Source organism: Lagenorhynchus albirostris, chromosome 1 (genome assembly GCF_949774975.1).
Source record: "Lagenorhynchus albirostris chromosome 1, mLagAlb1.1, whole genome shotgun sequence".
Classification (NCBI taxonomy): domain Eukaryota; kingdom Metazoa; phylum Chordata; class Mammalia; order Artiodactyla; family Delphinidae; genus Lagenorhynchus; species Lagenorhynchus albirostris.
The window spans coordinates 130,675,052-130,688,173 of NC_083095.1; the positions used below are offsets into that span (position 1 = coordinate 130,675,052).

At 34.3% G+C, this 13,122-nt stretch overlaps 1 protein-coding gene across 9 annotated transcripts in view; it reads left to right on the forward strand.

The window, feature by feature from the left end:
* NEO1 (neogenin 1) overlaps nucleotides 1–13,122 on the forward strand; it is a 241,340-nt gene that overhangs the window by 132,281 nt on the left and 95,937 nt on the right. For all 9 annotated transcript variants that reach the window (XM_060169920.1, XM_060169973.1, XM_060169940.1 and 6 more), the window contains exons 6-7: nucleotides 1,314–1,468; nucleotides 2,830–2,950. In XM_060169920.1, the coding sequence (XP_060025903.1) occupies nucleotides 1,314–1,468; nucleotides 2,830–2,950 (276 nt within the window). The remainder of the gene's footprint in view (nucleotides 1–1,313; nucleotides 1,469–2,829; nucleotides 2,951–13,122) is intronic.

Here is a 13,122-nt window from a genome sequence, read left to right on the forward strand (position 1 = left end):
AAAAAAGAAAGAAGATTGGAAAGGAAGAAATAAAACTCTCTCTATTCACAGGCAACATGGTTGTCTACGTAGATAATCCCAGAATTGTCTATAAAAAGCTGCTAGAACTAATGAATGAGTTTAACATGACCACAGGATAAAAGGTCAATATGCATAAATCAGTTTCATCTCTAGATACTAGCAGTGAACAATTAGAAACTAAAAAAAAAAAAAAGTACCACTTACAGTAGCACCAAGAAATTTAAAATACTTAGGGATACAGCTAATAAAGTATGAACAAAATTTGTATATTGAAATATATAAAACAGAGATGAGAGAAACCAAACATCTAAATAAATGGAGAGATAAACCATGTGCATGGAAAGGAAGACTCCGTATTGTTAAGGTGTCAAACTGCAGATTCAGTCCAGTCCCAATCAAAATTCCAGCAGGCTGAGCACATTTTAACTCAACTGTTTAAAAAAAAAAAACTGCTGTTGTTGTCTTCTTTGTGATATAGGGAGTTCCTTGTCATTTGGAACTTCAAACGGATTTGTAAGACCACTTGTCATGGATGTAGCAGGAATAGGAAATTATGGCATTAGGTAGGAAGTTGGACTAGATGATCTACTTTTACCCTTTAAATTCAAAGTCTTACTGAATCTATTTGAGTCAGTGATTTACAACTTTGGGTTAAGGGGAAAGGGAGACAATGGGATAATCAAGCTTTTTCAAATACATTTAACTTTTTCCCAAAGATTCTGTCACTCTACCTCCCACCCTTAAAAACCATTGCATGTAATGAAGGGTGTTACTAATGGAAGTGTGTGTGTGTTTCTGTGAGTAAACTATTTAAGGCCTCTAATGTGACATTTGTATTACTTTTTGGGTTCTTTTGTTACTCATCAAGCTGACTGAAAAGGAAGATAATGTCAGTCTTCTCAGCTCTTTTTGAATTGTAATCATGGCTTTTCTAAAATGGTTTAAATCTTAGGGAAATAGACTTCAATATTCAATTTTTGGACAGCTTAGAACTTTCCTATTTTCATTTTCTTCAAAACAGTCAACTTAGTAAATATTTCTCAACAGAGAAACTCAGAAATTATTGTTATAATTATTCTGCCAGTCAATTATGCCAGAATATCAATTTTTAAAGATATCATGTCCCTAACATATATTTTAAATATGTATTTGTTATGTTTTTATGAAAACATATGAAAGCCTCAAATAATTAAAAATCCTATTAATTCTATGATTTTTAAAAATTGCTTGAGATATAAATAGCTACCTATTTTTATTTTTATTAATACCTTAATTTTCTTTCTGTTTTAAAGCTCAACCTGAATTCCTGAAGCAGCCTACTAATATATATGCTCATGAATCTATGGATATTGTATTTGAATGTGAAGTGACTGGGAAGCCAACTCCAACTGTGAAGTGGGTCAAGAATGGGGATATGGTTATCCCAAGTGATTACTTTAAGATTGTAGTAAGTATTTTTCAAAGAAACTTATCTCTGAAACCTTTAAATATCTTTAAATGTAATCACCAAGAGATCTGTTATCTGTAGTACATGAAATGGTGTATATAAGATGAAGATAGAAAAATTCGCTTAGAATATAATCTCTTCATTGACTGATGAGAAAGCTGAGCCCAGAAATATTTTGGTAGCTCATGTAAGATCACAGAGCAAGTCAGTGTTCGAACTCAGCCTGAAGTCCACATCTCCTGACCAACAGTCTAGTCCTCCTCGGACGTACTAGCACTCTTTAACACAGCCGCCACCACTTTCTGGGTAATGATTATCCTGTGTGTGTATTCACATGTACCAATTGTCTTCATAGCTCTCTATTCAAGGAGCAGAAGTCTGTCTTTCTTATACTGATGCCCAGACCCTTCAAAATAAGGGTGGCCCAGTGTTGGACAGTTGTTGTGAAAATAAACATAAAGATTCTTTTAAAAAGTAAAGCAAAAGTAAATTAGTAGCCTTAAGTCTACTTAAGAAGACTCAGTCATTATTTCTTTTTACTTTATATGTATATAGGAAATGCTTAGTAAATATTATCCACTGTCATTATTATCATTATCTAACATCCTGTTAACAGAATTATCTAGGTTTTAGTAATAAAGATTAATGACATATCTTAGGATGCATACCTGACATTCATAGACATAATCAGAAGTAATTATGGTTGTTCAAGACTTAATGTCTCATTACAAATTTCTCATATAACTAATTCATTCTTCATAGGAATACATTTTCTATTTTTAAAGTACGTAATCTCATATGTTACAAAAAGTAATTCACAAGTATTTAACCCTAATTAAAAGGCAGCGTGTTATGGTTAAATTAGCATTTTTCCTCTTTTATCATTATTTTCATACTATTTTTTAAAATATCAATAACAATAACTATAGTTGACATTCATTTAGTACTTTATAGTTTAAGAAAAGCTTTTATATATGTGGCCTCATTTAACTTATCTGTTAGAACTATTGATATTAGAGATAATCTTAAGAAAATGCCTTGAATTCACAAATTCAGACTCTCACTATGGTCACATGGTATTTATTTTTCCAAGCAAAGGTGTAAGTTTGCATACATTGCAGATAAGACTTTCTATAAGGATTGAGTTCGTAATTGTTAATGATAGTGTTTCCTTTTCTAGTCACTTGAGTCAGTATCTTGTCAATAAAATTGAGTTAACAAGTTCATAGGTAGATAATATTCAGTAACTGAATCATACAATTTTACTTGTTTTTCCTCTCCAGAAAGAGCATATCCTTGAGATTTTGAACTGATGTTTATCAGTTAAATCATAAAATTTTATTTATGTTTTTCTTCCTCAGAAGGAACATAATCTTCAAGTTTTGGGTCTGGTGAAATCAGATGAAGGGTTCTATCAGTGCATTGCTGAAAATGATGTTGGAAATGCACAAGCTGGAGCCCAACTGATAATCCTTGAACATGGTAAGAGGGGCTGAAATAGTAAGATGAAAGAGGCTGACTGTGTTTGAGGAACTAGGACCTATCACAGGAGCTATCATTCCAGGATATCTAGTGATTAATAACCTGTTTGTAAAGGCTAATATATGGCATAACTAAGAGAGAAAAAAATAGCAGTCTAAATCATTTCTGTTTTTTTAAATGACCTAGAAACACAATTTTGGATAATGTTGAAAAGAAATTGGTATTAAGAAAAGAAAAACTGAACATTTATAGTCTTACACAAATGAATGTTCTTCAGATTTCAGTCATTTTAATCTTACAAATATATTTCTGATCTATTAAAGTAGAAAAACTTTACTTAATGTTTATTTAGTAGTGAATTTTTCTTTAATTTTTCCAAAATAAACTTGCCTTTTCTGATTTTCACACACAAAAAATGCTTAAGAGGGCTTCCCTGGTGGCGCAGTGGTTGAGAGTCCACCTGCCAATGCAGGGGACACGGGTTCGTGCCCCGGTCCGGGAAGATCCCACATGCCGCGGAGCGGCTAGGCCCCTGAGCCATGGCCACTGAGCCTGCGCGTCCGGAGCCTGTGCTCCGCAACGGGAGAGGCCACAACAGTGAGAGGCCCGCGTACCGCAAAAAAAAATTTTAAAATGCTTATTATAAATTCAGACAACATTGAAAAGTAAGAAGGGAAAAAAAAAACTCACATCAGTCAGGGTCAGTTCTGGGGAAACCACACGGTAATTTGAGCAAAAACTAAAGAATTAAATATTCTTTATTAAAAATTATTAACTGTAACCAGGGATTGGAGTGGCAAGGGGTTGGCTAGTAAGGAGTAAAGAGAATTCTAATGAATATAAAAGAATGGCAGACATAAGGAGCAGCCCCATCCCGTAGGTCTGAGAATGTTCAGGAAAAGGCCCCTCTCAGGGCTGATCCAAATCATGTTAGAGAGGGTGTGGCCATGGTTTAATGGATGATGGAGAAGTTGCTGTGCTGCCATCCCATAGAAGCTTGTTCAAAACCTCCTGTCTATTGTGCTGGGCAAAAGCTGTTCACAGGGAGGTGTCTCAGTGAAGGTATTCTGCTAAAAAACCACCAGTGGGGTTGGGGTATTGAGGGAAGCTACTCACCAGCACGCTGTACTGATAAAGTTTTAACACATGTCAGCAAAGGAAAAATACGTAAAGGGCCCAGCTTCCTTTTTGCAGAGCAGGCAATAAAGTATGAATTTGGAGCTGAAAGACAATAAATTGATTACAAGCACATGCTTCAAACCCTGCCATCTAGGAGTACTGCGTATGAGCACACACAGATGTGTATATGGTTTTATAACCTATTTTCTTGCAACAGCATGCTGTGAACATCTTTCCATGTCAGTGAGTATACATCTGTGTCAACATTTTTCATTGTTGAATAGTAAATATACACTTTGTTTTATATAAATGATTCCCCATTGGTTAGCATTTAAACTGTTCCCTGTTTTTTTACTATGATGAATGAGGCTATGCAGAACTTCTTTATATGATTATTTTCTCATACTAAATTACTAGAAGTTGAATTGTTGGATGACAGGTTTTTATGAAATTGATAACGGTTGGGTGTACTATTTGTTTTAGCAGGGAAAGCATTTTTCATTTTGTGTGTTTCTCAAGAATGCATGAAAAAGAGGCTGCTTTAGACATCTCATTGGGTGTCTGAGTCAAATTTAAGTTCCGGTTGCGTTGTGATCAGGGAAACTAATGGGCAAAGCTACTCTGTCTTTTCACTAAAATAGCATGTAGGATTTTAATATGCTATTTCTTGAGAATGTATTTCAGAGTACTGTCATAAAAGGGCGTAAAATAGTAGAATTGCTCTTTTTCTTCCTATGTTTGTCTGTCATCTTACCTTTCCCTTTACATTGAAAACGATATAGTAGAAGCATATCACTTTTCCATTTTGGCAAAATGCCTGAGTATGATTCCCAAATAAGGCATTAACAGAATAAGTGAGGTAGATAGGCTTATTTCTTTTTATTAGTGGCAGTGTTTTTCCTTAGTACATGTCATGGCTCTCCTAGGGTTATTTCCATGGAACTAAATAAAGGGACTTCAGTATATTTGTGCTTGTGATTACCATTATAGATTTAACACTAACAGTATAAATGGTGGCTTTGCTAGGAGGATGCTAAACTAATCCTAACCGGACTTTCCTCTGAAAATGCTTGGATGGCATAATAATTATAGTCATAATGTGTGTTTTATTCTTTTTGAAACAACCTTTCAAAAACAGACGATGTTTTGTGAGCTGGTGAAAATTTTTAGTGACCTTGTCAGGGATGCATTAAGGATGCACAGATTCTAGGAAGGAGAGTAAATGTCATATTATTAATTTGCTATTTTAATTTGTAAGATAAATATTTATGTGGGAAAACTAAAAGAGAGACTGTAACGGTTTATAAGATCTGATCTCTGCCTTTCTGAGGTTTATGATGTTGTAAGGGATGTAAGAGATATGTATGACATTAATACTAGTCCATAATAAGTGTTATTTTTATAATATAAATAAGGCAGCATACAATTCAGAAGAGAGGAATTCTGTGTCAACAGGGAAGTTTTTTCATGGAAAGTGTTTCCTTTGTAATAGACCTCAAATGATAAGATTTCCAGATGTTAATAAGAGGACCTGGCTCAGTATGGAAACAGAATAGAGTATCTGTTCCTGTAGGAAGGAGGCCTGTAAAGTCAGAACAGGATCAGATTGATCACGGCCTTGTTTAATAATAATCTGAAAGTATTTGAGCATCTTTGACACAGTCTTATTTTTGTAGAGGGAATTTTCTGATTCTTCTTGGAAGTGTGTAGTTATAAATCCTGGTCATCAGCCTTTTGGCTAGTGCTTGGCTGCAAGAAGGTAATTTCAAGCAGCCATAATTGGCCTGTGATATAATTGGACAGCATGGCTTTTAAGTTAATTATCACCTATGAACATTAAATGAAATTTCATAATTATAGTTAAAATATATAAAACATCTGTGCAACAACACTAGGAAACAGTATTTCTAATCAAATTGGGAAATAGAATTTGAGAATGAGTATGTCTCAATCATACTTCCTCCCCCTCCCCCAGCTTTATTGAGGTCTAATTGACATATAAAACATTGTATAAGTTTAAGATGAACAATGGGTGTACAATGTGATGATGAATGTATATATTGCAAAATGTTTACCACAATAAAGTTAGTTAACACATCCTTTACCTCACATAATTACCATTTTGTTGTTATGGAGAGAACATTAAAGTTCTATTCTCATAGCAACTTCCAAGTATACACCTCAGAATTGTTAACTATAGCCACCATGCTGTACATTACATCCCTAGAACTTATAACTCTTAAACTAGAAGTTTGTACCCTTTGACCAGCATCTCCCCTTTTCCCCCATCCGTCAACCCCGTGGCAACCACCATTCTATTCTTTGTTTCTCTGAGTTGGATGTCAAACATACTTCCTTAATTAAAACATTTAAAATGCATTTTTTAGTATTTAACTTTACTCTTATGCATTTTAGGAGCAGCAACTCTTGATTTTAGAAGATTGTGGCTTTTAAAATATTTTAACAACATAACAGTATTATTTTTATTTGCTGCTAGTTCAAATTATGTTATTTTATGCTAATATACTTTATGTCTTATAATCATCTGTTGAATGATTTTTTTAAGTATTGGCATATAAAGTACTGCAAGTATGAGTAATAAGAATTAAGGTAAAATGTGTTTTTGTCAGTTAACTTTTTATTATCCTTTCTTTGTGTCAGTTGGAATTTAAAAATAGATTCCAAAACTATCATGTGTCTTGAGATATAAAAACACAAATACGATTTTTCTTTGTATATTCATTCATGTCAAGTCTGATAATTGGCAGTTTTTTAGTTCCAGTAAGGGAAAATGGGTTGGTGAAAAGGGATTAATACGAACTTGTTTTTAGTAAAGGAAATTCATATTTTACCGACTAATTAAATGACTTCTAGGATATTATGGCTGTGGTAGATAAGGTTCCTGAGCTTTCCTTTTTTTTTGACAGAAACATTTGTAAAAAATTCCGTATAGTATCTGAGGTAAATATTGAATAGTAGAAGTTCTGGAATAAGTGACTAATGACCTGGCATGATTAAAAGTTGGCTAGATAGCAGGAAATTGTTAGTCATTAGTGGAATATTTTAAATCTAAAGCACTTAGAATGTGTGATAGTTGGTGTTGATTTTAATCAAAGGGTAAATTCTAATCAGTTATTTTGCTTTTTTGTAGCAGTAATTATAACTTTAATAAAACTTTTAACTCAAGACAACTCTGATGAAATTTGACTTCTTAGCATGAATTCCATGTCTAGGAACTTTCTAATATTGAAAATGCATCTAATGTCAATGCCTGGGTTCTGGTTTTTATCTGCCATTAACTTGCTGAGTGATTGAATCAGGCACTGAAATTCTGTGATTTTTAAATTTTATTTAAAATTAAGGAATTAAATGATCTCTGAGGCCCCACATCACTCAAATAATCTGTTAAATGCAGTTGTTTTAGAAATAGGTGCATTAAATATAAGGTGCTTTTCAGAACACTCTTTAGGTATTGAAATAAATAGATACATTGTTTGCAAAAAGATTAAGACATTGCCAGCTAATTTTATGTTACCTGCCACATGTAACAAAACAAACCTGGTGCTCAAAATCTGAAGTATTGGCTTTATGTTCCAACCCTACTAAGATGAGGTAATCTCTATGAGCATCGGTTTTCTTATCTATAAGTATAAACAATAATCTCTGCATAGCACACATCTGAGGGACAAATAGAATAATATATGTGAAGTATTTTGTAAATTTTAAGTACTCTAACCTTAAGGTACTTTTTTAAATGTTTAAATTTATTTTTGGCTGCGTTGGGTCTTTGTTGCTTGCTGTGCACGGGCTTTCTCTAGTTGCGGCTAGTGGGGGCTATTCTTCGTTGCGGTCGGCAGGCTTCTCATTGCGGTAGCTTCTCTTGTTGCAGAGCACGGGCTCTAGGTGCAGAGGCTTCAGTAGTTGCGGCGGGTGGGTTCAGTAGTTGCGGCTTGCAGGCTCTAGAGCACAGGCTCAGTAGTTGTGGCGCTTGGGCTTAGTTGCTCCATGGCATGTGGGATCTTCCCAGACCAGGGATCACACCCGTATCTCCTGCATTGGCAGGCAGATTCTTAACCACTGCGCTACCAGGGAAGTCCTAAGGTAATAGTAATTTGAAAGAATATACAAAGGCAAAACTACTGAATAGGAATTCAGTAGTTGGCATTAATCCAAATCAAAGTGCATATAAAAGGTTAACTTCATGAAGCAAGGTTTGAGGATTTTTTTTAAGTAGACAACAGAAATCCATTTAATAGTCAATTATATCATTTAAATTTGTAAAACAAGAAAAAAGATCTATGTGACCAGATTGCAAGGTATTTGAAATAAAACTAAACTTGGCACTGAAATAGATGAACATAATACATGTTCATTGTCAAAAATAAGAATGCATAATTGACTGAAATATAAGTAACTGTACCTTTCTTTTAACCCTTCCCCTATCTCACTTTCTAGAGATAGCCCTTGTTAACATTGTATATGTATTTATTTGTTCAGTAAATATTTGTTGAACAAAGTTCTGTATGTAATATAAAATTCTATATCCATTGCCCTAAGTGGTAGGGATTAAATAGCTAACAAGCAGACATGATTCTCTGCCTTCACAGTGCTTCTGTTGTATTAACAGAGACAGACGTTAAGCAAGTAAATAAACAGAATAATTCAGCTTTTATGTCTACTTAAAGGAAATAAAAAGAATGCTCTGTTAAAGAATTATTGAGAGTATATTGGGAGTTACTTTAAATAGGATAGACAGAGAGGCCTTTCTGATGGGATATGCTAGTTGGGACCTGAGCATTAGAGAAGTCTCTGTGTGTGTGTTTTATGCTTATATATACACATACACACATTCATGTATAAACTTTTTATTTGAAGGTGTGAAATCATTCTTTTGTGATTTTACCAAACAGTATTTTATGCACATGTCGGTACTTAGAGGTTTACCTTTTTTTTTTTTTTTTTAACTTCTCTATTCTCATCAAACTTGCGTATGAGGAGACTGGTGTTTTGCATTCTTGATGACAATATAAATTTTTTTGAAATGCAGTTTAGTAATTTAGAATTCACATACCCTCTTATCACATAACTCTCTTTATAGTAATTTATCTTGCAGGTATAGTTACCAAATATTTAAAGATATTTGTGTTAGACTAGCATAAATCTGAAAGCAATCCAATCAATGCAACCAATAAGGGGGCTGATTAAATACATGAATACAATGGAATACCCGGTACCTGTTAATAATGTAGATCTGTATAAGGTAGATATGGAAAAATACTTAAGTTTTATTATTAAGCAAGTAGCAGAAAAGATTTCTTGGGTGGAAAAGGTAGGAGAGTGATAAAGATTTATGTATGCTTATATGTGTAAGAAACTTTTAAAGATCTACACAACAATCTGTTAATTGTGCTTGTATCTGAGGAGTAGAATTGGAAAAGTCTGAAGATGAGGAGGATAGAACAATGTACTACTGTAAAATTTTGAAAAGCCAAATAAAAACTATTAGAAATTAAACTTGGAATATTGCAATCAGGTCTATACATAGTGATTTTCACTTTGTTCAGGGTAGTTTAAAACTTTCTGAGTTTTTATTTCTTGAAAGAAAATGCTGTGGGAGAAAAAAATAGGTTGTTAAGAGTATTTGGTAACTATCTCCAAATAGCTTATCTTCTTATCTCCAAAAGCTTATCTTCTTATCTCCAAATATAATATCTTCTGTTACAGCATTTTTTCCCTGGAAGATGAATCATGTCATATAAATACTAAGACAGCTATAATTCGTTAAAATATTGAAAGCAAATTTGTTTTGTTAAACCAACAAGTATTTTCTTGAGTACACATACTGTGTAAATAAATCGAGATTTATAGTTACTAACCCTACTATATAGGCCATCAGGAGAAGTAATGTAAAATCATGGAGAGTCTAGCTGGGATGGACCTTAGAGACCTGAGTATCTAGTCTAGCTGAGCTGGAGACTGAGTTAAGTGACTTGCCTTATATCACATAGCTAGTTGGCATCAAAGTTAGGACTGATAATTAGGTTTTCAGTTTCAAAATTCACTTCTATCACTTCAGGAAGTTTAATTTTTTTAAATAAATTTATTTATGTTTATTTTTGGCTGCATTGGGTCTTCATTGCGTTGCGCAGGCTTTCTCTAGTTGTGACAAGCGAGGGCTGCACTTCATTGTGATGAGCGGGCTTCTCATTGCGGTGGCTTCTCTTGTTGCCGAGCACGGGCTCTAGGCACGCGGGCTTCAATGGTTGTGGCATGTGGGCTCAGTAGTTGCAGCTCGTGGGCTGTAGAGTGCAGGCTCAGCAGTTGTGGCACACGGGCTTAGTTGCTCCATGGCATGTGGGATCTTCCTGGACCAGGGATCGAACCTGTGTCCCCTGCATTGGCAGGCGGATTCTTAACCACTGAGCCACCAGGGAAGTCCCTAGTTTAATATTTTTAAGACAGAGATCATTTACGTTCTTTTAATTTCAAGTTTAGTCTTTTAAATCTACAGTCTACTGTGGTTACACTTATTGATAAGGTTGGTCAGGTATATCATTTTGCAAGGATGATCATGCATCTAGTGTGCCAGAGACAGTCCTAGTTTATGTCTGTTGTCCCACCATAATTACCAAAAGTGCCTTTTTTCACTCGCAGAGTTATCTGAGTGTGGACAGTATGTTCTAAAGTCACTCCAATAATTGCTAATTTATTGAATCTAAAAGGTTCTAAATAGTTAATAGGGTAGAGGTTTTGGATTATGAATCTTAAGAACTGCAGTACAAGCTGTGCTAAACGCCAGAGTGGTACTGTAATTCTGAATGGGAAGAAATGCTTTCTGCTAGATTTGAAAAACAAGGAAGGCTTCTTGAAGAATATGGCATTTAAACTGAGCATAGAAGGATGAATGGGATTTTAGATTGGTCATGTTACACAAAGGGGAAAAAAGAATGACATTTCAGGTGTATAAGTAAGAAGACTCAAACTGCATTTGAACAATAGAAAGCAGTACAGTTCAGCGTTCTCAGAAAAGTATAAATACAAGATTGTACATCCTGGAAGATGTGTCCAAACCAGATTATTTAATACCAAGTCAAAAGGTTGGAATTTTTTGAGTAGCTGGAAGACCCTAGCAATTTTCAGGTACATGAAGAAACAGTAGCAGTTTAGGAGGATTAGTGTATTTGAAATGTGTTGAATGCGTTTAGAGAGAAAAATAATGGTATCTGTGATACTGATTAGGAGAATTTTCTACCAAATCAGATGTGATGTTTGAGACCCTCAACTGGGCGGTGACAGTGGAAAGAGAAATTCTTTTTATCCCTCAATGGCTCATACATGGGAAATATTTATTAAAGTCAACTGGATGTTTCTACAAAGAAGATAGGACAAGATTTGTGATTTTTTTTGGATATTTAAGATAAGGGAGAGGAAAAAATTGAAGTTTTACACTAAATACAAGTAGAGAGATTCTCTGTATAAAACAGGGTTATGATCTTAGCCTACTTAGGTTAGGAAAGTTTGTCCCCATTACTGTTGAGTTGTGCTGTAATTGCTGCTCTGTTTTTAGATAGTTCTGGGGAGGTAGAAGTAGAAATAAAAGTATGATTAGTTTGTTTAATGTTTAACAATTCATCTATATCAAAAGTCATGAACTTAAGACCAGGACTTGTGAGGTCCAGGTAATAACTTAGTGCCTTAATTATAATTTTTGGTGTTTAGCAGTTAAATAGAAGTTTTGCAGATGACCTTTCTGGACACAAAATGGATTTAGAGATTATCAAAGAGCAGGCTTGAATTTGAATTGTTGCTATTATTTTGTTATAAAGAAAGAATCCATTATGCAGTGCTAAAACACCAGAAGGAAGATAGTATGTCTGAATATCTTTTAATTGGTAGCTATGTTTAAAAGATGTTAAATTACACAGTAATGTCATAGTTGGCAGAATATCATTTGGGTCTAAAAGACATCACTGACAATCTGGCTGCTTATAGCCTTGATTTCATATAGTTTCAGTACTGGATCAGAGTGGTTTTCATTTTAGATTTTAGTGTTGTTGATGTTGAGAATATCTCCTGATTGATGCATGCTTAAGAGATCACCAGACATAAAATGTATAGTATAATTTGATATGCATTTTGAGAAATTTTGTCTATAGTATTAGCATTTTAAATGCTACTACTGCCTCATAACTACTGTAATGTCCTAATATTTTAGCTATATGCATATTTTAAGAAACAGCCTTTGTTCACCAGCAGAATTACTCTCTGAGTTTCCTCTTACACAGTTTCTTCCTGACCGTTTCCTGACTTTTTAGCTGGATTCTAGTCTGATGACAATTGTCTCCTAATTTTTAGAGCTCCTCTTCAGTTTACACCCCTTTACAAATCTGAGTAGATGTAGTTTCTTGTCAAGTAGTTTTGTTAAAGATTTGGATTAGGTACTACTTGTATTCTATTACTTTTTACACAGTCAGAGGAAATAAAAACTGTTAGACTTTGGACTTCTGAATCTGAATTTTTAAAAATGCTAATACTCAAATGTCTTGGAAAATTGGTTATGATTAGAGTTAATGTTAATCATTAAGCACACTGGAACAAAGTCAGTTTTCCCTTTTTGTTAGTCTAAACGGGTAATGAGCAGAAATACCTTTACACATTTTGTCTTTCCTTTCCTCTTGGGTTTTGGAATCTTGTTAAGAAGATAGCGTTTTGATTTAGGATGAAAGGAGAGAAGGCTGCCTTTTTTCTGGGCTCACTGCTGTGATAGGTGCGTCATCAGCCACTGGCACACCTTTTTTAATGAGTGCTTTTGATGTCAGGAAAATGTCAGATGACTTCCTTAAAATTGAAACATCTCTCCTGCACACAAGAATGGGAGGAATGTTTTGTGTTCATTTTGTTTTATAACTTCCTTCAATTGTTTATATAAGTCATTTGTTTAAAGCAGCAGTTCACTGCCAGGGCTGCTTTTCAGAACATATGCCTATGAAAACTGTCCAATAGAGTGCCTTCCTCTGGTATCAGATTAGTTCTGCTCTACCTTTGGGACTTAG